At 52.4% G+C, this 27,543-nt stretch overlaps 1 protein-coding gene across 1 annotated transcript; it reads left to right on the plus strand.

Annotated features, from left to right (window-relative positions):
• The first annotated feature begins 15,414 nt into the window (after positions 1 to 15,414).
• OPN4 (opsin 4) lies at positions 15,415 to 26,653 on the plus strand. The gene is made up of 10 exons (XM_075559581.1): positions 15,415 to 15,546; positions 16,923 to 17,068; positions 18,530 to 18,663; positions 18,979 to 19,182; positions 19,733 to 19,904; positions 20,288 to 20,452; positions 21,312 to 21,419; positions 22,368 to 22,548; positions 24,134 to 24,192; positions 26,560 to 26,653. The coding sequence occupies exons 1-10, from the start codon at positions 15,415 to 15,417 to the stop codon at positions 26,651 to 26,653; spliced, it is 1,395 nt and encodes a 464-aa protein (XP_075415696.1).
• The last annotated feature ends 890 nt before the right edge of the window (positions 26,654 to 27,543 follow it).

Raw genomic sequence — 27,543 nt, forward strand, 5'->3', positions numbered from 1 at the left:
CTCACCAGGGCTCTTTAGGCCACCCCACCAATCCATCCACTAAATCAAAGCCTGGGAGTAGTCTCCTGCTATCATAATTATTCAAAACTCTCAGATGATTCCCATGTGCAATGGGCCCTGAAGAGTTGACCTGAGTAGGGCAGGGTGGTGGGCAAAAAAGAGAAAGTAGAGAGGCCCCAGAGGGCTGACAAGAGAGCATAGGGGTGCTGATTGGGAGCACAGACCAGCTCTAAGTGAGGAAGTGGAGACAAGAGGTTGACCTGGGATCCACTGGGATTTCTTTGCGGAGTCTGAGAACAGGAACCCTAACTCAGAGCATGCCGGCCATTGCAAAGGCCAACTCTGTCTGAAACAGCTAGCAGCTCTTGGAGTTAGCTGGTCTACCAAGAGGCTAGAATGAAAACTGCGTGAGATTGATGTGCCTCCCCCCAAATATGGGTTAAAACCATAGCCCACATACTGCAGATGTCAAGGAGAAATTGAATAAAAATGGCAAACAACAAGACAAATGGCACAGCAAGCAACTGGATGGCCTGACACGCATGGCTAGTTTTAACTTTTACACGCAGCTTCTCAATCAGGACAGCAAACTGATCATCATCTCCATTCACCCAGGACCACACAAGCACCCACGCTAGCTAGACTAAAGACCAGCAAGACGTGCTCCTCCCCTTGTTCTCCACACCCTTCCAGTGCAAAAGTGTGGTCAGCCCCCTCCCTCACCTAGGTAACAGCCAAGGACACCCCTCCAACTACACGGTCCCTGCTCTGCCTGAGGTTAGAGCAGAGGTTCTCAACCTGTGGGTCCCAACCCCTTTGGGGGTCGTACTACCCTTTCACAGGGCTCACCTGAGACCATCAGAAAACACATAGGAACCGAGACACCGCTCCTCTATTCGTCTCCAGGTGGGTCTGCCCACATGCAGATACTCCCACATACAAGTACCCAGTGTGATGACATCATCGTGCCAACCCCATCACATATACCCTGTACAAATACAGGTGTATGCGACGGGGTTGGTGCCATAATGTACTTATGCGAACCAGTCACACATGTGTAGAGAGCAGCTGCTGTGTTGAAAGCTGCAGTATTGGAGGTAAAATGACACTTCATGAATTATAATTACTGAGTAAATATAAAATCATGTACTGTAAAATCATCAACTACTGCAAATATATATATTTTCAGTTTGGTACTGTGTCACCAAAAGTCTCAGAACTCACTATATGATTCATCAGCAAATATTAGCAAGGAGGATGCGGCCACAAGAGTTATAAGAAGTAATGAAAAACATCATAGTTCTGTCAATTTTGTAAAGGTGAGCACTTTAAACAGTCAACTGTTTTCGCAACTGTGCTCTGCTATTATCACACTGAAGTGAGATGGTTGTCGAGAAGAAAAGTCTTAAAATGTGTATTTGAGCTTCGTGATGAACTCAAAATATTTTTTAAGCAGAAAGCTAGACCGCAGTTTGAAGCACTTTTCAGTGATAAAAGTGAACTGCAGAAAATAGCTTACTTGGTTGGCATCTTTGCCATCTTGAATGAGTTTAATTTATCACTGCAAGGACCAAATGCAACATGCCTCAATTTGGCTGAAAAGATCTGATCATTCCAAACAAATGGCAAACAAAATTGGATAACAATAAAATTTACATGTTGCCTACCTTATCTGCTTTCTTTGAGGAACATGGCATTGAACCAGGACTATGATGATAATTTCTGTGAAAGAATACTTGAACATGCTTGCAGACAAAATTTCATCGTACTTTCCAAATCTACCTAACACCCCATTTGCACTTGCCAGAAGCCCATTCACAGCCAAAGTTGAAGATGTTCCTGAGACAGCACAAGAGGAGTTCATTGAACTTATTAACATAGATGAAGTGAGAACTGATTTCTCTACAATGCCAGTTACAAATTTTTGGATCAAGTGTTTGCAATCATATCCTGTTCTGTCTGAGACTGCGTTGCGCCTTCTTCCATTTCCAACAACATATCTTTGTGAAACGGGGTTTTCCAGCTGTTGGTTACCAAGTCTAACTACAGAAGTAGACTTGTTGTAGAAGATGATCTTCAATGTGCTCTTGCAAAGACTGCCCCGCGGATTTCTGATCTGGTGAGAAAGAAGCTAGCGCAATCTTCCCAGTCACACAATGTAGCGATGAAGTTTACTATTGTCCTATTCAGACTGTTACCCAAGCGACACCATGCTTCAAGACAACATTTCATTTATTTGTCATTAGAAATAAATACTTCACAATCTATAAGTACATATTTTTTGGTGATCCATCACTATGCTTTAGTGATGTTCAATTTGTAACAATAAAAATACATCCTGCATATTAGATATTTACATGACGATTCCTAACAGTAGCAAAATTACAGTGATGAAGTAGCATCAAAAATAATTTTATGATGGACTGTGATAAGAGTTGTATGAGCCCCTAATAAAACGTTTAAATAAAAAGTCAAATTACCACTTCAGAAAAAAAAAATAATTTTATGGTTGGGGGTCACCACTACATGAGGAACTGTATGAAAGGGTCGCGGTTAGGGAGGTTGAGAACCACTGGGTTAGAGGAAGCCCCACTGCACAGCATCTTGCATTTGAAGGAATTTGCTCCGACCTCCCCAGGCCAGCGGAATGCATGTTCCCCTCGGTGCCCCTCTCGGATTACAAGATCTTCTTCCAGGACTAGGTATCCTGACCCCAGCCACCCCCCGAGACCTGCAGGAACTCCTGACAGCAGGAGACAGCCTGCCCGCTTCACCTACGGGCCATCGGGAACCCTGTTCAGGACCAAATACCCTCTCTCTGCTGTCTTAGGACCTCCTCGTCTGACAGAGCATGCCAGCTCACAAGGAGTGCTCTCTGCCCCCGACACCTTCATGCCCCCATTTTCTGCTTTTCCTTTCTTTTCTTTCCATTCCCTTATATATTTTTAATTTTTTGACTTCTTTCTCTTATATTGTTTTTCTTTCATTGCCCCCATTCCCTTCTTTTTATGTTTCATTACTACTCCCTTTCCTCTTTTCCGTCTACGTACTCTTAGATCTCTTTTCCTCTTAATTTTCTCTCTTTTTTTATTATTTTTTAAACAGTTGTATTGGCACATAATTCACAAATCATATAATTCAATAGTTTAAACATATTAGGAAGAGTTGTACAATTATCACCATAATCAATTTTAGAACATTTTTCTTCATTCTTACACTGACATTTATTAGCTCCCTATACCCCCCCAAATCTACCCTGCCAACACCCAAGAAACCATTGATCCAGCTAGTCTCTCTATAGATTTACTTATCCTGGATTTTATGTACAGAAAATCATTTTTTTAAAAAACCTTAACCACAATAGCAAAGTAAAATAGAGAAAAACCTCAGTCGAAAAGAAAGCAGAATGTGGAAACTCCCCTGGGTGAACTGGACGATACCTCAAACACACGTGGAGCCTGAGGACTGAAGACTGAAAATTCTTCGTGTTTGAATAAGCAAAAGACAGCTCTACCAGGGAGCATAACAGATCAGTAATGGGAGCAAAGCAAAGCCACAAAGCCCTAAGAGCCCCCCAAAATAGGCTTCAGACTAGGAGGGGCAGTTCCAGAATTCCCCAGGACCAGTGGGGAGACAGTCATAAGGGTCAGCAGACAGACCTGAAATTATGCATGTTTTCATTGTGGTGGTGGCGGCGGTTTTTCTTCTTCCTTTTTTTTTCTCAATCGTTTGTTTTCTGTCTGTTTGGTCTATGCCATTGTTGGTGTGCCTACTTAGATATGACAGGATGGGAAGCAAGCTCGAGGAGAAAGCAATGGGACCAATGGTTTGGGCAGTGGATTTGGGGGAAGAAGGGGAGGGGAGAAGGTGCAGTGGGCAAACTACACCATAGACAGGAGAACAACTAGGGAATAAAAATCAATAACGAGGAGGATCTAGAGCTCCTGGGAGCGCTGGCACAACAGCAATCTAGCTGAGAGGAAGCACTATGAGGCAGAAGTAGGGCGAGCATGATGGTGGGGCAGGAGGAAGGTAAAAGGAAACAGAGGAATGATCTAGGAAGCATAACTATGGATAGAGGTATAAGCATAGGTGTGCCCATATGTAAAGGCATTAATGCATAAAAATAGAGGTATTGGCTTATGTACATACATTTATATGGCAATGCATTGAGGTAGTGGATGGACTTTGGGCCTCTGCTAATACCCTCCCTCAATACAAGAACACATTGTTCTAACAAATTGGCAATCTGAGACAGTCACCCTCCCGATAAAATTGGTGAAGACAAAAATGGGTGCATAAACAAATGTGGTGAAGAAGGCAGATGGTGCCTGGCTATTAAAAGATATAGCATCTAGGGTCTCAAAGGTTTGAAGTGAAACAAGTAGCCAGCCATCCAGCAGAGAAACAAGCCCACACAGAAGAAACACACCAGCCTGTGTGATCATGAGGTGACATTGGGACCAGGTAACAGGCATTAGAAGACCCTTAACAATCAAACAAACAAAACCATATGATTGAGAATGAGGGCCATTGGAGCAGAGACCAAAAGTCCTACTGTCGACAATGGAACATCCCCCACAGAGGGGTCACAGGGAAGGGATGAGTCAACCAGAGTGCAGTATAAAGCACCTTGAGGCTTCCTCACCCCCCACCACCATGACCCCAGGGATGCCTCTCACTTTGGACTAGACTGGAGCATGTACATAACTGTAGATAAAAGAGCTCATGACACACACAACCCAGGAGCAGGAATGGGAAGAGAGACACCGGATGGGAAGGGCGAAGGCAGTGGGGAGGAGAGGAAGAAGAGGGAACCCATCACAATGATTGACACACAACCACACACACTCCTCCAGGGAAAAGAACAATGGAAACCATGGGGGAAGGGAGACAGTGGTCGGTGTGAGATATGAAAACAATGATCATTTATAATCTAGCAAGGGGTCACGAGAGTGGGGGGGAGGAAGGGCGAAAAAAGAGGACCTGATACCAAGGGCTCAATAGAAAGTAAATGTCTAGAAAAGAATGATGGCAACATATATATAAATATGCCTGATAAAATTGATGTATGGATTGTAATAAGCACTGTAAGAGCCCTCAATAAAATGATTTTTTTAAAAAAACAAAGCTATACTAAGAGTATTGAACTTTTGGTAGGTGGGCAAATATTGACTTACTACATCAATGCTCTATATGCTGTATTAAGATATATATTATTCTGGCAAGCCTGTGACTGACATTCACAGTGAATATTATTGTAAACTTTCCCTGACAACCAACTCATATTGTTCATGTCAATCGTGTCCAGCCACGAAAGGACTGATTCTGTACAAGTTAATAATCCAGGTATTGTAATATGGAGTTAGCTTCCGTTGGCCTAATATCAGTCTTTCAACAGTGCCTTAGAAAATTAGTATCAGGGGCTAATCAATAACAAAATTAATGGAAGATCCTTATGTCCCAGGGAAATGATCAATAAGGCTCGCTACCGTAAATTAACAAGGAGATGGCTAAAGGAAACCAAAAGCAGATTAAAAAAGCAAACAAACATAGATCTAGGAATGGGTTTTGAGTTCACACTAAATCCTAGCTCTAATTTAAGAATAATTCATTCTTACATCATGGCCCCGCTGGATACAAGAATAGGGGCTCCCAGGGGGTACAGTGGGGGAAAGTGGGGGGGGGAGCGGTAAAGGGGAGCTGATATCAAAGAGTTCAAGAAGGAAGAGAGTTTTTTGAATCTGATTGTGGTAGCAATTGTACAATATTGCTTGATGTGATTGAACTATGGGATGGTATGATATCTGTATTAGCTCCCAATGAAATGCTTTTCTGTGGGGAGAAAAGACAAGGGAAGGAATATACAAAATCACGATATCAAAAAGAAGTAGTCACACCCAGACATTTCAAGAGAAAGCATATGGTCAAGGACCAGTGATACTGCAGAAAGAAGTCTACGCGGCAAAAATGGCATTAGTCAAAAACAAGGCCCCGGGAGTTGACGAAATACAACTGTAAAGTTTCAACACACGGATGAGCCACTGGGAACCTTCACTAGTCCGTGCCAAGAAGTTTGACCCACTCACTGGAAGAGATGCATATCTGTACCTATTCTAAAGAAAGGTGATCCGACAGAAGGCAAAGATTACAGAACAGCAGCACTGATGTCATATGGAAGTAAAATTTGGCTGAAGATCAGTCAGCAAGAGTTGCAACAACCCATTGGCAGGTAGCTGCTAGACATTCAAGCCTGATTCAGAAAAGGACTTGCTGATGTCAGATGGATCTTGGATGAACCCAAGCATACGAGGAAGACGGTCACTTGTGCTTTATTACTTGTGCAAAAGCATTGAACGCTGGATGTCGTAATAAACGGTGGATAATATTGGGAAGAATGGGAATTCCAAGCACTGCACTGTGCTCATGCAAAACCTGCATGTGGACCAAGAAGCGGTTGTTGGAACAGAACAAGGACTCCGCGTGGTTTAAAATCCAGAAAGGTGGGTGTCGCTGTGGAATGCTTTCAGCATACTTATTCAGTGGCATTCTGAGCAAATCATCTGAGAACTGGACAATAGGAAGAAGAAGCATGGCATTAGGATCGGCAAATGGCTTAATAACAACCTTTGATATGCAGATGCACTTGCTGATGACGAACAAGGATTGCAGCCTTCAATAAGGATTACAATTCAAGGTTAACAAAACAAAAATCCTCACACCTGGACCAGTAAACAACATCATGATAAATGGAGAGATGACCGGAGTAGTCAAGGATTTCATATTGCTGGATCCACAATCAATGCTCATGGAAGCAGAGACTGAGAAAGGAAACCAGGCATGCATGGCATTGGGCTACTGCGCTGCGCAAGACCTCTTGATGCTGTGCTGAAGAGCAAGGACGTTACTTTGTGGACAAAGGTGCACTTGACCCAAGCCATGAGATTTTCTAGTTGCCTCATATGCATGTGAAAGTTGAATATTATATAGGGAAAACTGGAGAGGAAAAAAACTATGTATTTGAAGTGTGGTGCTAGAGAAGAATATTGAAAGTGCCACGGACTCTCGAAAGGACACACGCACACAAAATCTGTCTTGGACAAAGTACAGCCAGAATATACACCTTGGAAGCAACGATGGTGAGACTGTCTCATGTACTTTGAGTATCAGGAGAGGCTAGTCCGTGGAAAAGGACTATAGTAGAAGGGCAGTGTGTTGGTATGGGTACTTTAGAGAAACAAATCCACAGACACTCATGTATAAGAGAGAGTTTTACATAAAGGTTAAGTGCACATCAAGAAAACACTCCAACCCAGTGCTGCCCAAGCCAACAAGTCCAACATTAACCATATGTCCGACACCAATCCACAAAGTCCTCCTCCAACTCACAAAACACACACACTGATGCCTACTGCAGGAGGAAAGCCGAGTCAGTGAATGTGTAAGCATTTCAGCTCTGGCAGGGGTCTCCACATGGGTGCTTCAGCACCCAAGGCTGCATCGGGGTAGGTCCATGTGGCTTGCAGGAAGTGAGCCTTGCCACCTGAAGCAGGGAACTGGCTAAGGAAGCTGCACCCTGGTCCGACCATCAGAGAGCAAGAGACCCAAGAACTGGAAAGGCGAGGCTTATTGAGCCACTTTTCCCTCCGCCCTTCAATTAACCCCACATGTGTTTATCGGCCAGGGTGGTACAATTAACTAACTACCTCAGGCAGCAAAAACGAGGGAGACCATCAAGGAGCTGGATTCACACAGCGGCTGCAACCACGGGCTCAAACATGAGAACAAGGTGAGGCTGGCACAGGCCTGGGAGGCGTTTCGTTCTGTTATACATAGGTGACCAGGTGTTGGCACCAGCTCAACGGCGCCTAACAACAACCTAACGAAAACAGATCACCTTGTAGGAAAGATTGCGCCTCCTACTGGCTCAGTATGCTATCAGAGAGTTTTTGTTGTTGAAAGGTCTCTTATCCCTAGGACAGACAGCCTCTTGGACAATCCCAAAGAGAGTGCTCATGTGCAAACTGAGAAATGCCAGAGTTTTAGAGAAATGCTTTATTTCTGAAATGTACGGCAAGACCTAGCTTTGGGTTCTGGCATGCCAAGGGTGTGCCCAGGTATGTGGAAGGCAGGTGCTACCCACTTTGCAGTCTCTCTTTTTTTTTTTTTAACACCTGCGTGTCCCTCTCCAATGTGAACTCCATTTTCTTTCTTTTTTGCTTAAATCATTTTCTTGGGGGCTCTTGTAACATTCCATACATCAGTTGTATCAAGCATATTTGTACATAGGATGCCATCATCATTTTCTAAACAGGCGCTTTCTACTTGAGCCCTTGGTATCTGCTCCTCTTTTTTCCCTCCCTCACCCCTTCCACTGGTGACCCCTTGATGAATTATAAATTATGATTGTTTTCATATCTTACATCGACTGCTGTCTCCCTTCACCCATGTTTCTGTTGTTTGTCCCCCTTAATCTATTTTCATGTTACAATGTGGTGATTATTTTGGCCTTGGCGATGTTTCTGTCTCCTACTTCCTTGGGGTCATCTCTTCATGGGCCCAAGGGCCCCGGGCAGAAACTTCCATTTAAGGGGATGAAGACGCCACGTTCTGGGGTGTGACTGTCATTCCCCTCCCCCTCAGCCTGGGGGCTTGCTTACATCGTTCCTCTAGCCTTGGGTCAACACGGGGCCTGCACACTGCTGGGGGTGTTTAACTTAGGCATGGGATCGGAGGCATGTGAAGTTGGAGGCTTCCAATCTGGACTTCTATGGGCAGAACTGAAGAAGACGATTGAAAGTATCATGTACTGCTGAAAGGACAAACCTATCTTTCCCTCTTAGGGATGCCCTAAGTGCTGATGCCAGGATTGTGGGCAACAAAATGAAAGCCAGAAGCGTCCTGCACCAGGGACTTCCACAGGTGCGCCCTAAGCACAGGTGAGCCCTGTGGAGAAATGACCCCATTGTGCCACAACCACTCTCTACTGAATTATTCACACACACCACATGCACACACACACACACACACACTACACACACACCACATACACACACCACACACACCACACACACACCACACACACACCACATACACACACACCACACACACACACACACACACACCACACACACACTACACACACACACCACACACACACACCACACACGCGCGCGTGCACTGCCTTCTGTCCCCTTCCACCTACACACGTGGGCACGTGGAGGAACAGTGGAATAAGCAGGGCCACCATGCTGGGGTGTGACAGAGGCAGCGGTGGGACATGGGCCTGAAAAGACACTTGGGCTCCTTTGGGGGCATTGGCAGGACCACTGAGTCACTTGACTGCTGTCCAATGGGCAAGCCTGCAATAGTGGGTGGGCCCGAGGCCCAGGAGCAGGTGAAAGGGCACAGCTCTAAAAAAATCAGGCAGTAAACAAACAAACAAGGATTTTCTGAATGTCTGCATTTCTAGCCCTCCCATAGGCCACAGGCAGGAGGACCCCATCCTGACAGGGGTTGCCAGGTTCCTGGTGAGCTGCCCGCCAGGTGCCTCCAGGAACGTGCTTAATAAGACATCTAATATCCCCCAGCAGCCACTCCTAGGAGTTTCCCAGGAGTCTCTGGGTAACTAGATAGTTTTTGCCAACCCCCAGGCTGAGGACGTCGACCCCTTCCTTGACTGGCGTGGAATGGCCTGAGGATGGTGCGATGCTGCCCCACCAGCCTCTCTGGACACTGAGAGCCCACACACTGATTTCCTTGCAAGGACTTTTAGGATTTTCTACAAAGCAGGGACTTCTGGGGCAAAGAAGGCCCGTAAGTCAAATCAGCTTCCGGACCCCGTGAGCTCTGCTCATGGACAACTGACTGATTCCATCCACCAGGTAGGGTGATGCGTCCCCTGGAGGCCCACTGACTGGGGGGGCTTTCAGTCCTCCTCAGTCTAATGCAACAGAGCAGGTCCCTGTGGCCCCGGGCTGGCCGGCCCGTAGCACCAGGCAGCTCTCAGACCTCGCTCGCTCGAGCGTGCTGGTGCTCCCCTATGGATGAGGAAGGAGTTTGGGGCAGCTTTTCTCGCCTCCAGTCATGCTGGCGGGTGTGAGGAACACAGGGCAGGCAGTCTGTCAGTGCAGGGTGAGTGCGGGGACGGGTGGGAGCATCTCAGACTTCTAAGCAGGATGGTTTGGTGTCCAGGAATACCACAGGGACCAGACAGACAGAGAGAACACCCCAGGGTTCCGCCCATCCCTCCAGGGACAGCCTTTGGGAGGGGGATCCAAGCAGCAGGAGCACCAGCAGGTGAACTGAGAAGGGTGACCCATGGCTGGGGTGCCCACACCATCTCCTGGCTACGGTGGTGGGTTGGGGGTACTGGTGGAGGGAATGGCCCGGGTGGATTTAGGGAAACTGCCTATCGCCCTCCCCTGCTCTGGTCTCCATTTCAGGGACCCACATGTCCTGGAGGCGGGGGTGGGGTGGCCACAGCGAGGACCTGCGGAAGACAGGAGACAGGAAGAAAGGAGCAATGGGACCCCATACCCTCTCTGACCCGGCAACTCCAGTGCCCACTCACGAGCGTCCTCCCTCTGCAGCAGCTGACCCTCTGGGAAAGCTGACCCACGGGCATACCGGTGGTCCCTCCTCCCCGTGATCCTCACCTTGGTGGGGGCAGTGGAAGCCTGCTGCGGCTCAACTCGGAGCCACCTCAGTGTCCCCTCAGGTCTCCCATCACCTGATGACAGTTTCTGGGACGAAGGTCCCCTGAAAGGCCCAGAGCAGCACCTCCCACACGTCATCACGGGACTACATTTTCCAGGGTCAGTAGGTCTTGGGGTATGTATGTCTAACATGTTCCAGGTGATACCAAGGACTAGTCCTTGGGTCACACCCTGGAATTGGGGTCATTTTTATTTTCTGGGTACAATGTGCTGGGCATTTTGCCAGCACCAAGTTCCAAAAAGGTGAACCAAACAGAGTGCTTGCTCCCGATGCACCCTTGTGACCCGAGGACCAGATGACATAAGTGAATGATAATCAGGTAGCTATAAATTACAGTCTCCCCAAGTGGCCCCACGACTTAAGATGCTTGGTTGCTAGCCCAAAGGTTGGAGATTCACGCCCCGAGAAGTGTCTTGGAAGAAAGGCCTGGTGATCTTCTGGACTATCTGCTGCTGAGAAGCCTGCAGAGCACTGTTCAGCCCTGGCACACCCGAGGCGGCCAGGAGTTGCCCGGTTGGCACATAAATGGCGCCTTAAAGGAGCGAGGTGAAGGAGGCACAGGAAGGCTGCGCAATCCGGGAGTCAGGGAAGGCTTCCTGGACAAAGGGCTAGCTGAGTGGAGACCCAGAGTCCGGAGTGTGGGAAGTGGGGAGGGCCGGGCTCTGGAGCAGTGAGCAAGAAGAGACCCAGCCGCAGCGAGGGTGGCCCACGAGAAAGCACGCGACTACAGCAGGAAGGCAGCCTTGCAGAGGGAGCCCGCGGCGCAGATCAGGCTCCGTGACCCCTTCCGCTGCACCTGAACTCCACTGCTGCGATCTCAGGCCGCCCTGTCCTCCATGGCAGGCCAGGGTCCAGCGTTTCCAAAGTGCTGGCAGCTGCGGGCCTCAGACACCTGCCTCCTTGCTCAGCAGTTGCATTCCCCCTGCTGGGTGCCTGAGCCTGGCTGCTCATTCTCCCCACAGGAGGGCACGTGTACATCAAAAGTGGACCCAAGCAAGAGCAGCCCCCCACCCCCCAGACTCCCAGCTCCCAAACTGGCCTGTGCACACAATGTCCCTCCTTGCTGACACGTGCGGCTTTAAGTCCCCCTAACAAAGCCCACTTCTTTTCTCATACCAAGTTACATTGGAGTCGCTCCCCTCCCCTGTGAGGGCTCATCAGATGGTTAAGCTTGGGGATCATGGGACCAGATTTATGTTTCCAAAGGCCTTCCTGGCTGCTGCAGGAAGAATGGGCGTAGGCGAGAGAAAAATGACCATCCACGGGAGGAGCGGGATGAGGTATGTGGGATAGGGGGTGTCAGGTATGGGGTGTGACGGTCTCACTCTCATCCTTCTGAGCCCAGAGCCCAGCCTGCCTTCAGGGACTGGTATGCAAACAGGGAGGGCGGGGAAGGGGAAAAAATGAGCTGATACCAGGAGCTCAAATAGAAAGAAAATGTTTTGAAAACGATGAGGGCAACACATGTACAAATGTGCTTGACATGATGGATCTATGTATGGATTGTGGTAAGAGCTGTAAGAGCCCCCAATAAAATGATTTTTTTTAAAGGAGCCATGAAACTATCAATGGCAGCCAGTGGGGGCAGCTGAGAGATTAGGCCAACCTGGGCCAAACCTGGAGAGGGGCAGGGTAAAGGGCAGGAGTGCTCAGGGATGTATGTGTGTGGGGTAGGGGGGGTGGAAGAGCACATTTAGGAAACCTGCCACTGCCACAGAGTGACAGAAGGGCCAGGGGTTCCGCTAGGCCCACAACTTAATGTAGTTCAGCTTGGCCAGCAAGGGCAGGGGTCACCCTTGGTGCTGGCAGGGAATGGAAGCTGAGGCTGCTCCATAACCCTCTGACTCAGCCAACCACAGGGTCCAGGCAGGACAGCTGCCACACAGGCTGCAGTGCAAAGGTGGGGAACTCAGAGTCGACCAAGGGGTACGAGGCGGTGTACCAGAGGGGTGAAAGGATGGATCAGAGGCCCAATTCCCAGGGTTGTAAAACAGCCAAGGGACCTCAAAAGACCTTCGGTGTGGTCGTTCAGGGCTCTGGCATTCACTGAGGGTCCTGCTCTAGCTTGGGTGCCTGGGTGTGTGGGTTCTCCCTCATCCATCTACCCACCTGTCAGATGCCTTCTTGTGGACCCATTCCTGTGGACTCGCCTGCCTGGCCTCCGAATCATCAGGTCAGAAGGTACAGCAGCGTCATAATAAAGGTGAAATAGAATGAACTTTCTGTGGGCTCATCATTCTTCCCAGAAGAGATCAGTAGTTGAACATTGTGGTGGAGTAAAATCGCTTCTGATGGCACTTCTACCCACATCTCTGTAATGCCCCATGACTGAGTGGGATTCTGCCCACAGGGCGTGTGCACAACACTGACAGAGAGGCTTGGTCCACTTGAGTTTTATAGGATGAGCCATCTTGGAAGAGCAGAGCAAAGACACCCTGAGGCCCTTGGAAGAGCCCATTCCAGGTCGAAGAAGTGGTAGAGGCCACCGAGACCGGATGCCTCAGAGACTGTAGACAGACTCAGAGGAGGAGTGCGGAGACCATGGGGTACCTTCTTCTCATCTGGCCTGAGACTATGCACTGTGGGCAGAGCGGGGAGCAGGCTGGCTTCCTAGTTTGTGGCAAAGGCACAGGCCAAAGCACCAGGTAGCTGAGAGGCTGAGAACCAGAGAGAGGCTTGACTGCTGACTGAGAAGACCAATGACTGCATTCTTACTGTGTGCCGATCTTGACTTGCGGTGACTGATTGCCTTCCCTAAGAAACCCTCTTCACTGCCAGGATTCTCTAGGACAGGGGTCCTCAAACTAAGGCCTGAGGGCCACATGCAGCCCGCCGAGGACATTCATCTGGCCCGCCGGGTGAATTTGCCGCCGCTGGCTGTCCTGCTTAGCAGCCGACTTGTCCAATGTGTGTAGGAATTTGTTCATAGTTTTTTTTAAAACTATAGTCCGGTCCTCCAACGGGCTGAGGGACAGTGAACTGGCCCCCTGTTTAAAAAGCTTGAGGACCCCTGGTCTAGGAGTTCTGCGTGGCCATATCAGCGAATTCCCAAACGTAGCTGAGATGGCCAAGGATGGCGTGTAGAGACATAGCTTAAAGTGGAATACACTCGTGTTCAAAAGGAAGCTATGAGGGCAGCTACTGAGCACGCAGGACCAGGAAGGAACAGACCTAAGGAGGATCTCATTTGAATTATGGTACTGGAGAAGAACATTGAAGGTCCCACGGACTACCAGAAGAGCAACCTACCTTGGAAGAAGCCGAGCCAGAGTGCTTCTTGGACAGAAGGATGGTGCGACGTCGTGTCTAGTACTTTTGATATCAGGAAAGACCAGGCCTTGGAAAGTGACATCACGCTTGGTAAAGGAGAGGGGAGGCGGTAAGAGAAAGACCCTCGGGCAGGGAGGGGGGAAAGAGGAGCTGATACTAAGGGCTCAAATAGAAAGTAAATGTTTAGAAAATGATGCTGGCAGCATCGGTACAGATATGCCTGATACAATTGATGTGTGGGCTGTTTACAAGAACTGTCAGGACCCCCAATACAATGAGCTTTAGAAGAAGCCCCTCAAGGAGATGGACCGACTCAGTGGCCACATCAGTGGGCTCAAGCACAGCCATTGTGAGGCTGTTGCCGGAGCGGGCAGTGTGTCCTTCAGTTGTCCCTGGGGTCACGACACGTGGACATCCACTTGATGGCACCAAACCACAACCACAGAGGGCACCTGCTGAGCAATGGGAAGCGCCCCCTCTCCCTCTGGGGCCACGGGCACACTGCCTGTAACAATGGGGAGCAGCCATGGCAAGGGGGCTTGCAGATCTTTCCTCCCTGGTCTTGGGGCACAGCTCCCAGAAGGCAGTAGATCCCTCCTCCGGGAGCCTCAGAGCCCCAGAGGAGCCCTGGAAACAGCTGTACACCCCTCCCACCCTCACCAGCTTCGAAGTCGTCGCTTCCAGAAGAGAGGCAAGGGGCCCCTGTCCCCTTTGATGCCCACCATCTCGGGCCAAGCCTACAGGCCGGTGAATTCTCTGGCCACTCCCAACTTCTACGGTTTCTTTGTTAATCTTCATCTCGTGCTCATCAGGTAGCTTCGGACACACAGGGACAGTGTCGCCCTGTAGGAGAGTGTAGCCCTGCCCCGTGGCTGTGACTCTTCACAGGATAAACCTCCACATCTTTCAGGAAGAAGGGCTTGATGGAAGGCGAGGACCAAGCCTCTGTCCAATGCTCTGGGTTCGAGTCAGCCTCGAACCTACATGTCCTCATGCTTGCACAAACACACACACACACACACACACACTCTTAGACCCAAGCCTGCCTCAAATCTACATGTCCTCATGCTTGCACACACACACACACACACACACACACACACACACACACTCCTAGCTTCCTCACAACTTCATCTGCAGACACCCAGGGACGGGCACCTACCAGGGCTGCCGGCTCTCAGCAATGGGGCATGTGCCGTCGCCGGCTCTGCTACTAAAACGTGAGGCTCCACCCCCTGGCTGGTACTTTCACTCCTTTGCACTTCACTGGACACCAAGCCCAGGCATCAGTCCCGAGGGTGGCTGGTGTACTGGGCGGGGACGCCGCGAAGGAAGGGCAATGGGGAGGCTGGGCACGCTGTGGTCCTGAGCTTTCGGGGCCTGCAGCTGTCTGGGAGCTCAAGGAAGGCGCCTCCTCGAGGCAGCATGAACCTGCCTTCTGGGTCAAGAGTCCCGTCAGGGCCAGCTCAGGAGCCCAGCCGGGTGGCCACGGCAGCCTCAGCCAGCAGGTGGAACAGCGCCTCCAGCCTGGACGGACTGCCTCCCAGCAGCCCCACGGTAAGCCTGGTGCGGGGAGGAAGGCAAGCCTGGGGTGGGGGTGTGCTTTCAGAGACCTCTCCCCTTCATGCTGGCTCACTCCTAGAGCAAACAGGGCCTTTGACTGGGAAAGCGGGACGGGCTGAAAATCTTCTGTTGGGCCTTGGACACAGGACTGAGCCTCTGGGAGCCATCTTACCTCAAGGATGAGGTAAAGGAGAGTGCGGGGGTAGGGGCGTGGAATGCCCTGTGGAGCCTTCTGGGGAGGAAGCAAGAGAGAAGGGTCCTTTGTGATGTAGGAGGAGGCTGCAAAAAGCTCGTGGGGAAACGGGATTGAAAGAGAAGGGGCCTCATCTATCCTGAGCCTCCAGAGTTGCCATCTGAGACTGGGGCTTGGTGTGCTTTCTGGCCTGTATCCCCGTCAAGGAGCTAGGAGGACTCTCAGGCCCTGGGAGCTAACACCCCTCCGGGGATACTAGGCCAGGATGGGAAGGATCTGATAGCTTTAGGGGCCAGATCAGGCCTCTCTTTCCATACGAAGTAAGCAACTCAGAATTAGGTTCTTGTCTTCACCCAGAGAAACATTGACTCTGGTTAGACAGGGAGGCCATGCTGGTGTTGCTTAGGCGCTCGGGGGAGGGAGCAGCAACTGTAGTCAGCACAGACAGCCTTTCAGCTTGCTCGTCCCTGCGTGCATGTTTCGGCTTTTACAGTTTCCTGTGGACACGCAAGAGTCTTACAACTTCAGCCCAACATGCTTCGCTCCCACTGGATGACCTTGGGTGCAAAGGGCTCTGGGTGAAAAAGAGGAAGTAGAATCTCTTTCAGTCCCTCTGCCCAGGCCTCACCGGGCATACAGTCTCCTTGCAATGACCCCGAGAAGCCTATACTTTCTGCATGAAGGGGATGTTTTCCCTCTTTTCCATGCCAGGCATCAGAGAGACACTGCGAGGCAAAGATATTGCAGCTTCTCTTTTGAAATTGAGCAGAAGATTCCACTGCAATCTTCCACCCAGGTTCCCAGGAGACCTGACCACGGTTGGCTGCTGTAGTAGGCACCGGGGATGGGAGCTGTATGATAGGGGGGAACCTATCCCCACACCAGCTCTGCCTTTGCCTCCAGAAAAAGCAGGGCCACCATAGCCATGGCCTTGCAGGCCAGACACCGTTGTCTGTCCTTTTGGCCTTCAGCCAGTGGACCAGGCCACTCTTAGAACCTATGTGTCTGCCTCTGTGTTGGAGGGTGACCGTCTAGGCTCGACCTCTGCCTTCCCCTGCTGGCACAGCCACTTGCTAGCTATGTGAGCAAGCTGCTTTGCCACTCTGAGGTCCCACATCCTTTGTTCTCAAGTGATTTGGAGGGATAAGGTGATGCTCTTGTTTCTGTTTCTCCACAGGCAACCAGGGCTCCCTCTGCTGCCTCGGCCCCCTTCCCCACCGTTGATGTCCCAGACCACGTCCACTACACGCTGGGCACGGTGATCCTGCTGGTGGGCCTCACGGGGATGCTGGGCAACCTCATGGTCATCTACACTTTCTGCAGGTACCTGGCTGGTGGGCTGGGGCCAGGGCACGGAGCAGGGCAGGACAGGGAGCTGGGTGCCAACTCTGGCCAGGGCACTGTTGAAGCTGGGTAGAGAAAAGAGGCTAAGCCCTCAATGGCCACAGGCCCAGGTCTTCATCCACAAGACCAGGAAAGCAAGCTTGAACAGCGCATGCCGTTGAATCAAAGACCCATGGCACCCAGGTCTCAGTCTGTTCTAGCCAGCTCTTATTCACCTACTGCTGTTGCCTGCAGCAGGACAGCCTTCCTAGACTCTGAAGAGTAGCCCCAGGCACCAGAACCCTAAGTCCTCAAGACCCTCAGTAACTGCCCTCTACGTGACCGATCTTTCCTCTGGACACCCCCACCCCCGACAGCCTGGAAGACTGAGATGGGCAGATGGGCGGGTGGGCAAAGTCATTGAGGGCCATCTGTTTGTCCTCCTCGGGTTCCCTTTTCTTGACCACAACACGGGGTGGTGATTTATGCCAGGGAGTTCGTGTGGTGACCAGGTAAGTTCACGGACATGCAATCCCGCCCACCCCCCACGCCCACCCCCCAGTGAGACTCGGAGCAAGCTTGGCTATGGCACTTACTACGTTTAGTCGTCTGCAGCGAGGTCCATCATAAGCGGAGCCTCGGTGGTCCCCTCTGGAAAATGGGACCAACAGAACCCGCCTCAGGGGGAGATGGAGATGGATGACAGCGGGAGGTAAGGTTGGTGAAGGACAGGCAGCGCTTATGACCTGTGGACACAAGCACAGCTCGCTTCTGTCTGTCACTCTGAGGGTGCACACTGCAGGGGCCGCTGCACTGGGCGAGTGTCCCGGCCAGGCTGGACCCTTGGGGAGGAAGAGGTCTGAGGGTGGCACCCAAGCAGGAGGGAGGTCTTAGAAGCACAGATGCGCAGATCTGGGCACACTACAGGAGGGCCCTCATGGAGAAGCCCCAGCGAGACCTCTGTCCAGAGGGTCTCAGGGGACCGAGGGTGTCGTCCAAGGAGTAAGGGTGCATGGTGCAGAGAGCACCCAGAGCGCAAGCAGGGAAATGATACAGCACAAGAACCAGCCTCTGTGGGAGGGGGGCTCACAGCAGCTGCGGGGGGAGCAGTCCACCCCTGTGCCACTCTGAGGGGGCTGTCCCCAGAAAACAAGGTCTGGTTACTGCCCTGGGTTTTCTCACCCCTTGGTCAGCACCGCTGGACTCAAAGGAACCTCAGCTGGTACTTGCTGGACAGCCAGATGGGTCTGTAGCCCAGCAACTTTGCCTGCATACATGCACACACAAACGTGTACACACAAACATGTATACATATATGCAGTGTGTATGCATGTGCCGGGTACACGTGCACACGTGCATTCGTATAGGGTGGGTGTGCTGACGTGTGTGCATGTCTGTGGTTGCGGCCTGAGGAAAGTCCCCTAGCAGAAGTACCTCCTAACACCCTCTGACTTTTCCCAGGAGCAGAGGCCTCCGGACCCCGGCCAACATGCTCATTATCAACCTCGCAGTCAGCGACTTCCTCATGTCCTTCACCCAGGCCCCCGTCTTCTTCACCAGCAGCCTCTATAAGCAGTGGCTCTTTGGGGAGGCTGGTAGGCACCCGGGGCTCCCTTTAGCTGGAGGGAGGATGTGGTCTATGACCACAGTAGAGGGAACCAGGGTGGGGGGGGCGGGGGTGCAGAGGTTTGGACTTCTTGGACAGAGAATGGGTAGCTGCTCCCAATCACTGAAGACTCAGGCTCCAGGCTGGAAACCTCTGCCCACTTCTGCCAGAGGCAGCTAATCACTGGGGGACAAATGTCCAGGTCTGCTTTCTGAGAAGGCAGGAGGAAAAGTGAGCATGCACCTTCTCCAGGCACTTCCTCCCCTTGCTACCGAGAACTGAGGGCAGGGTGCTGTGCCCACAGGTTGCGAATTCTATGCCTTCTGTGGGGCACTCTTTGGCATCACCTCCATGATTACCCTGACAGCCATCGCTCTGGACCGCTACCTGGTGATCACGCGCCCACTGGCCACCATCGGTGTGGTGTCTAAGAGGCGGGCAGCACTTGTCCTGCTGGGCATCTGGCTCTATGCCCTGGCCTGGAGTCTGCCACCCTTCTTTGGCTGGAGTAAGTGGGTTGGTGGAACTGCGGAGGGTGGGTAGCTAAGTTAAGAGGGCCAAGTTCAAGAGGCACGTAGATTGTCCCCAAAAGGGACAATCTGAGACTCTAGTCAGATAGACAATGAGGGGCATGGCTCCCAGGCAGAGAAGAGAAACAGGGGCTGGAGCCCTAGGGGAAGATTATGTGCAGGTTTTTCGACGAGCTAAAGTAGGCAGGATGGACGGATGGTTAGCCACGAGATACACGCCCTGTGGGGAAGGATCCAGAAGCTGGCTAAAGCTCTGGGGAGTAAGATCGTGGGGCCACGGTGAGTTCTCTGCTCCAAACTACCACGCGGAGGCAGGAGTGGGCTTTGGTCGCTGCTTCTCAAGCTCATACTCCTACCCAGGCGCCAGTCTCTGTGACCCAAGGACACTCCAGGCATCCTCACTGCACTGGGGGTGTAGGGTGGGGTTGGAGCTTGAGCCATACACACTAAACTCCTGGGGGGTATCAGGCTGGAACCAGTGCTGAGGACCCAAATGTTGTCCCCCTCAACCCCTGCCTTGGCTCCCAGGTGCCTATGTGCCAGATGGACTCTTGACCTCCTGCTCCTGGGACTACATGAGCTTCACCCCCTCTGTTCGGACCTACACCATGCTCCTCTTCTGCTTCGTCTTCTTCCTCCCCTTGCTCGTCATCATCTACTGCTACATCTTCATCTTTAGAGCGATCCGGGAGACAGGCCGGTGAGAACCAGGCCTGGAGGGGAGCTAGACAGGAGGGTGGACGCTGTGTCCCTTCCACTAGGGCTGCCTCTGGGCCCACCCACTCCCATACCACCAACAAGAAGGGAAGGAAATGTGCTTCTGGGGTGGGGGTGACCTTTAAGCTTGGTCTGCAGATGTTCCGGGTCAGAGGAAACCCCCCACAGTGATGTCCCTAGGAGCAGACTAGGCTCAATGTAATATAGCCTAATAGGGAACCTTCTGGGAGTCAAGGCTGTCTGCACGTGGAAGGATGCACCGTGGCCCTAGATGGTCCAGAAAGGGACTCCAACAGTAGCCGTGACCCCTAAACACATTGAAAGCTACATGGGCTCAGACCCAGGCTCAGCTCACCCTCATCCTAGGGCTCTCCAGACTTTCGGGGCCTGTGAGGGTTCTAGAGACTCCCCGTGTCAGAGGCAGCGGCTGCAGAGCGAGTGGAAGATGGCCAAGATCGCACTGTTGGTCATCTCGCTGTTCGTGCTCTCCTGGACCCCCTACTCGACGGTGGTGCTGGTGGCCTTCGCAGGGTGAGCAGTGGGAATGGGGCTGAGGCCGGGGCAGTAGTAGAGCACAAGGCAGCCTAGGCGTGACCTCTTCCTTTAGAACCAAAGCCCAGGGCCAATGGTCCTTGCAGCCTTATTCTCTGCCTGGCAGGCAATGCTCCACCCTCTAGGCCACACTCAGACTCAGCCTATGGCCCAGAAGAGCTGTCAGGTGCTTCCAACCTAGGAGTCTGGTTCTCTCGGCCTGAGCTGTGGACACGCACCCAGGGGTGACGCTCACCCGCAGGAAGGGGCCCCTAAGAGCTCCCAGTCATCTTTTGGGGCTAGAGTCTGGAGATTTTGAAGTCGACAGAAACAGGGGCCCAGGCTAGACTGCAGATTAACTTTAGAGAGAGTGAGCGCTATTAAACCTTGGAAGAGTTTGAAGACAGCACCGTCTCCCTGTACGGGACTGGCCTATCTGCTCTCAGGCCCTCCTGGGATTTACTCTAAGAAAGCCAGGGGAGTGGGTGGGCCGGAAGGGTGGGGTGGGTCTGGGGCACTGGGCAGAAAGCCTCAAGAGCATTGTCAATGGGGGGAGAGGGAAAGGGAGGGGGCTGCTGACTCCTTACCTAGGTGTTGGCAGCAGAACAGGTTCTAAGCTACAATGGGACTTTTCAAACTATGCCCTCAGCCTGACACTCATTCTTCCCCAAATCCCCACTCCCAGCCACACCCCCACCTCTCCTCCTCACACCCTCCCCCCACTACCTGCCTAGCCCCTAGCCCCGGCAGGGCCTGACCTGACCCAGAGGGAAGAGGTTCTTGGGAAGGTGGGTGGATAGGCTGTGAGCCTCCGAGGAGGGCCAGCCAGCAGAGCGGGACCACATCTTCTCTGTTCCAGGTATGCACACGTCCTGACACCCTACATGAATGCAGTGCCCGCTGTGATAGCCAAGGCCTCTGCCATCCACAACCCCATCATCTATGCCTTCACCCACCCCAAGTACAGGTGTGGTCCGCCCCCCGCCTATTGCCTTCAGGTCCAGTCTCCTGGGCCTACGGGGAAGGGCAGGAGCCAACCACCTTGTCTACCTTTTGAATGAGTTCGGGTGGGGCCCACAGCAGCTGGAAGCAGCCGGGGTTCCCGGGCAGTGTTCAACGCTAACTGTGGACGCTTAGGATCTGGGGCCAGCAGATCAGCAATGCTGAAAAGCAGCCCACCAATCAGTGCGTCCTGGGAAATGAGACCGCAGCCCGGAGGACTCGCTCTACTTACACGACCCAGGCAGAGGGCTCTGGGGGAAGCGACTTCAACCAGAGAGATCTCTGAGATGAGAACCCCAGTGCTGTGGCCTCACCCACAAGGGGACCGTCAGTGCTCCCCTTGGCCTGGAGGTGTCAGTAGCTCACCACCCGACCTGAAGCCAGCCAGGGCCTGAGCTCATCCAGCTCAGACGGGTCCTTTTCCTCCATTTCACCAGCCACTTCCATCGCCCCGCCCCACGCCTACAGAGGTGTGGCTTAGCCCTCCCCCTCCCCCTTCGCCCCACCCCATGCCCACAGAGGTGTGGCTTAGCCCTCCCCCTCCATCGCCCCTCCCCATGCCCACAGAGGTGTGGCTTAGCCTTCCGTGGTAGGAACTTACTGAGCTGACTGGGCTTGCTACGGTGAAGCTCTCCCTCCAGACCCACTGCCTGGGGGAATGGGTGTCCAACTCCACCAGCCCTGTGAGTCTGTCTCCCCAATATCTATCTTTTCTCCTCACACAAGTAACTCCCAGTATCTCCATCACCCAAACATCTGACTGTTCTCATAACCCCAATGTCGAGCCCTGCCCACGACTCTAGTGCATCTCCGACGGTACTCAGCCCTGTTTCAGGATGTCATCCCTCCTATCACGCACTGTGTGTTTGGTCACCGCCCCTCCCCCGCCCTAACCAGCGGTACTGTCCCACAGAATGGCCATCGCCCAGCACCTGCCCTGCCTGGGGATGCTGCTGGGCGTGTCGGGTCAGCACGCGCGGCCTTATACCAGCTACCGCTCCACTCGTCACTCCACGTTGAGCAGCCAGGCCTCCGACCTCAGCTGGATCTCGGGGCGAAGGCGCCAGGCCTCCCTGGGTTCCGAGAGCGACATGGTAAGGGCCTCTGGCCTCTGCTGACTTGTACCTGGTCATCCCCTGTGCTCCAGGAGGCATGCCTCTGAGACCCAGGGCTTAGGACACTATGGGCCCTAGACAGCTGGCAGGAAACCCTGCCCGGAAACTCCCAATAGCCTATTCATTACCTTCACCTATAGGCAGGACTAAGGACCCCGGTGGTGTAGTGGGTTACTCATTGGGCTGCTAACCACAGGTCAGTGGTTCCAATCCACCAGGTGTACCTTAGGAGAAAGATGAGGCAGTCTGCCTCTGTAAAGATTTAACAGCCTCAAAAACTCAAAAGGGCAGTTCTACTCTGTTCTTTTTTTTGGGGGGGGAGGTGGAGGTTGTTATGAGTCAGAACAGACTCAGGGGCAGTGAGAGTAAACTAAGGGGCTCAGGAGCCAGGACGGTGCTCCAACAGCAGACCAGGGCTGAACCTGGGGCGCTCAATGCCAGGCCATGTCCTCCTGCATGTCGACACTGTCCCAGTGGCTTAGAGCCCCAGGCCAGCCTCAAATGACCTCATAATCTTGGAATGGAGTCTCTCTTTTTCTGGAAGTCTCCAGGCGTCCAAAGGACACAGCAGGAGAGGCCCTGGCCCTGGAGTCCTGCGCTCACATCCCCACTGCGGAGGAGTGGATGAGTCACTCACCCTCTGGGCCCACCTCTAAACATGAAAAACCATTCTTTCTCAGATGACGGGCTAGGATATGGCATCCCATGCCTGGGTGCTGAGCCCAAGGATTGTTGATGTCCCTGTCCCTGGGGGTTCTGGGTGGTAGGCAGAGATTTGTTGTTAGAACTTCCTTCCTTGAACCATTTTTGTGAATTATAAGGAGTAAATCTTATCTGTTAGCGGATCCTCGTGAAGACACAGCACACTAAATATTAACACCCACAAGTTTAAGAAGATATACATAGCACTTTCTCTCTTACACACACACTTGCAATTGTTTCTTTCTTTTTTTTTTCTTCTTTTACATTTTATTAGGGACTCATACAACTCTTATCACCATCCATACATATACATACATCAATTGTATAAAGCACATCCATACATTCCCTGCCCCAATCATTCTCAAGGCATTTGCTCTCCACTTAAGCCCCTTGCATCAGGTCCTCTTTTTTTTTTCCCCTCCCTCCCCTTTCCCCCCTCCCTCATGTGCCCTTGGTAATTTATACCTCGTTATTTTGTCATATCTACACACTTGCAATTGTGTACAAACTTATTTTACTCTCTCACACACTTAATATTCTGTCACATACTCTCATGAACGCATTTTCACCGTCTCTCAGTGTTCACGATCTCTCAAGTATATCTCTTGAAAATGTGCCACACACATTTCCCCCTCACACATGCATGCTTTCTCTCTCCCACATACAAGCAGCGCATCTTCACTTTCTCCCACACTCATCCCCTCTCTCACACATGCTCTGTCTCTTTCGTGCACACATGAATGCAAGCTGGCACGGCCGTGGTAGCCGGCGTCCCTCCATGCTGGATCCTGATGAAAAAGATGACAGGAGCAAGGCTGCGGAATGTCCCTCCCACCTCACAGGACTCTCTGACCTCCTCCAGGGCTGGACAGACACAGAAGTCACGGCCGCCAGTGGGCATATCCAGCAAGTGAGCCAACGGTGCCCCCAAGGGCAGGACCTGGAAAGCATGGATGCCAACACCCCTCCCACGCCCCGGGGATGGGAAACAGAGACTCCCCAGAAGGTGACTGGGCCTGACCACTGCCCATGTGGAAAGGGGTGGGGAGAATGGGCAAGTCACCGAGGGGGTGACCATGAAAGGGGGGCTTGTTCTCAAGGGCAGGCCCAGCATCCTCTGAGAATTACCCCTTCCCTGGACCTCCCAGGTTTTCCTTGGTTGGCTGGGGCTCCTGATGGCCTATGTGACTCCCAGATGCTTTGAGCAGGACCCAAGTGTGTGTGTGTGTGTGTGTGTGTGTGTGTGTGTGTGTGTGTGTGTGTCTGTACATACGCTAAGGTTATGTGACTGTGCCCCTAGGTAGCAGGCATCCGTGTTGGCTCCACTGTAGTCATGTGGCAAGCATGTAAGCCTGTATGACTATGGTGGCCATGCATCTGTATGGCACGTGTTCCTGTGACACCTTCGGGCACGTGGCTAAGCACGTCACAGTTGGTCTACTCTAAACCAAATGTATAACCAAACATGGTGTACCTCTCTGTGTAACCCCAATGCCCAGGCCTGGAACATACCTGGGAAGGGTCCTGGGGCAACTGTAAGCTGTATTTGTACTTGGTATAAATGCCCCAAGATCAGGATGTCCACCAGAGTACGGTGGCTATTAAAAGAAGGCCAGCTGTCAGGCCAAGTGCCTATGGAATGGAATGTCGATGGCAATTAGAGAAGGTGATATTCTGGAACACTGGAAGCACCATGTGCACAGTCCCCCAAGGCTGCCCTGCCCCTCAGCTGACAACTCCCAGCCCTGCCCCTCCACTCACCCCCACGAATATCCTTGTGTCCATTGGGTCATCTGATGCGGCTCCTGGGCTCTCAGGCTTCCCCAGCAAGTCCACAACCTCAGTCACTTGCCTTCCTTCGTTCCCCAAAGGCCAGGAGCCCTGGTGGCATAGTGGTTATGCATCTGGCTGCTAGCCAGAAGGCCTGTAGTTCAAGATTACCAGCTGTGCTCTAGAAGAAAGATGGGACTTTCTATACCCATGAAAAGTTGCAGTCTCAGAAACTCACAGGGGTAGTTTTTCCCTGTCTTATAAGGTCCCTATGAGTCGGGATTGACTCAACAGCAATTTGTTTGTTTCTTTTTGCGCGAAGACCAGCCTCTGTCCCTCTCCAACCCCACCTCCTTGGTCCCCTGCATTCCCATCCCTCAGAGTCCCAGGGAGGGCTCACTCCTTGGTTCTGATCCCTGAGCACTGATACCAGCCACAGAGGCCAGGACACCCAGACTGGCTTGAGAGATATGGTGTGTGGGCTGGAGGGGAGGGGTCGGGACAGCATGACAGTGATAAGCACTGCCATGGAGGTAGGAGCTCACAAGATGCTGGAAACAGGTAAATCCCGGGCAGCAAGGGCCTCTCAGGGATTGCAATGGTGAGGCTGACATTTGCCCATGGTGGGGAGGGTGGTAGCAGAAGGAAGGGCGTGTCCTAAGAGTGTCCTGGACAAATGCAGGAAGGCATAAAGAGGCCCAGCCTGTCCTGGGACAGAGTGTCATTCGATGGCCCTGGAGCTGCCAAGGGGACAAGAGAGCAGGGGAAGGGATGAGATGTAGGAGAAGGTGAGCAGCCCGTGGGAGGAGTCTCCAGGGCTCAGGGTGGTTGAAGGAGGGAGGGGTGCAGCCAGCCTTGCTGTTGCCTGAAGAAGACTGGCGGAGGTGGAGGCTGCAGGGCAGCGGGAGCAGGGGAGGGGTGGGGAGTGAATGCAGAATTCAGGTTGTGAAAAAAAACGAGGAAGGTATGGGTGGGTTCTGGAGACCCTGGGAAGGGGCTCCATGAGACCCCCAGGGGCCTGTACAAAAGGAGCCATAGACAGTGCTGGCTGCGACTCAGCAGAGGGCCCCAACTGCAGACTCCAACCTCGATTGCCTCCAGCCTCGGGGGCTGGGTGGGGGGAGCCCATCCCTGCCCCTTCCAAGCCACCCTCCCCTCCCCACTCAGTGACCTTAACCACAGAGACTGCGCTTATGAGAACAATACTCCAGTTAAGCAGATGTGTGCTGTTTGTTTTCAGATCAAGGGGCTGCCCCTCAGCCTGAACCCCAAGGCATAGGATGCCCCATTGGCTCTCCCTTTCCTCTGGGACACATCCAGTCCCTCACATGTCCCTCCGACACGCAGGCCAGGATTGCCCTATGAGCCAGCAGGCTGTGGAATATCCCTGTCACCTGAGGTTCCAGTCAGATCCAGGCCCTCCTGGAGCCACCAGACTTCAGCTCCGTCAAGTGAGGCTGCACATCCTCTAACGCTGCCAGTTCAGCCAGAAGACAGGATGCCGCCTCCACTTCTCAGGAGCATCTGCATCTCCTCATGTGCTGCGTGGTGCTGCGACTATTCGGGCAATGACAGTGGGGATGGCTCTGTGAGAAACACCTACTACTTGTGAGCCAGGCCTCGCAGCCAGGTTCTGCTGGGCACTATACTGGCACTGAAGGGCCAGCTGCTTCTCTCTGCCTGTAGCCCAAGCTCTGCACCATGGCGTTCACCTCTGGCCTCTTCTCCAGAGCACTGCCCAGCATGCCACACACCTGGATGCATGCTGAGCACACAAGCACACGCTTACCCTGGTCTGTTTCACGGCAAAGGTTGAAGCTCACCTCAAGATTGGGGTTAAGAAAATAAAAAGCAAAGTTCTCCTTTGAAAAAACCTGGTCTCTGCCTATTGGTGCTGCGGAGAGAAAGAGAGGCAGGGCCAGCCTTGGATGCTTCCAGCAACTTCTCTGCCTTCTCCTCGCATCTGCTACTTGGGATCCTTGTTCCTGACTCCCTCAAACGGCAGAGAGGGAGGGGAGGAGTAAAGCCAATTCCCCAGTGAAGTGCTTGTGCTTCATTCAGGAAGCCACCTCCATGCAGCTGGTGGGTACCAGCTGGCTCCCCTGCCTTTGGGTCTCCCAGGAGAGGCATGTGAAGCGAGGCTGACTTTCTCTGGTAGAGGATGGTCCCTGTTGCTCCTTCATTTTCCCTTAAGTCAGCCTCGGGAGGTGCCGAAGTCCAGGCGTAGCCAAACGAAGCCTTCCCCGTGTGAAGTCCGTGTCTTTCTATCGCCATCCTGCTGCTGGGTACTTCCAGGCTTGCAAAGCAAGTTCCTCTAGGAAAGGGAATAAGGCTGGTACTGAGGATGGGGTGGGGTGGGATGTAGACTTGGGGAATTATATGGTGAAAGGACTGGAGCCTTGGCTGCAAACTACTAGCCTTAAAGGGAAGGCTGGCTGCAGGGCAGAGAAGGTGGTGGCCTGGTTGCACAGAACGCTGGTCCCTTCTCGGTCTCTTCCACTT

Source organism: Tenrec ecaudatus, chromosome 10 (genome assembly GCF_050624435.1).
Source record: "Tenrec ecaudatus isolate mTenEca1 chromosome 10, mTenEca1.hap1, whole genome shotgun sequence".
Lineage (NCBI taxonomy): Eukaryota > Metazoa > Chordata > Mammalia > Afrosoricida > Tenrecidae > Tenrec > Tenrec ecaudatus.

Coding starts and splice junctions, on each gene's coding strand:
- OPN4 (XM_075559581.1), top strand. CDS start 15,415: ATGAACCTGCCTTCTGGGTCAAGAGTCCCGTCAGGGCCAGCTCAGGAG. Junction 20,453..21,311: donor GTGCTGGTGGCCTTCGCAGG/GTGAGCAGTGGG, acceptor TCTCTGTTCCAG/GTATGCACACGTCCTGACAC. Junction 24,193..26,559: donor ATCCAGCAAGTGAGCCAACG/GTGCCCCCAAGG, acceptor TCCACTTCTCAG/GAGCATCTGCATCTCCTCAT.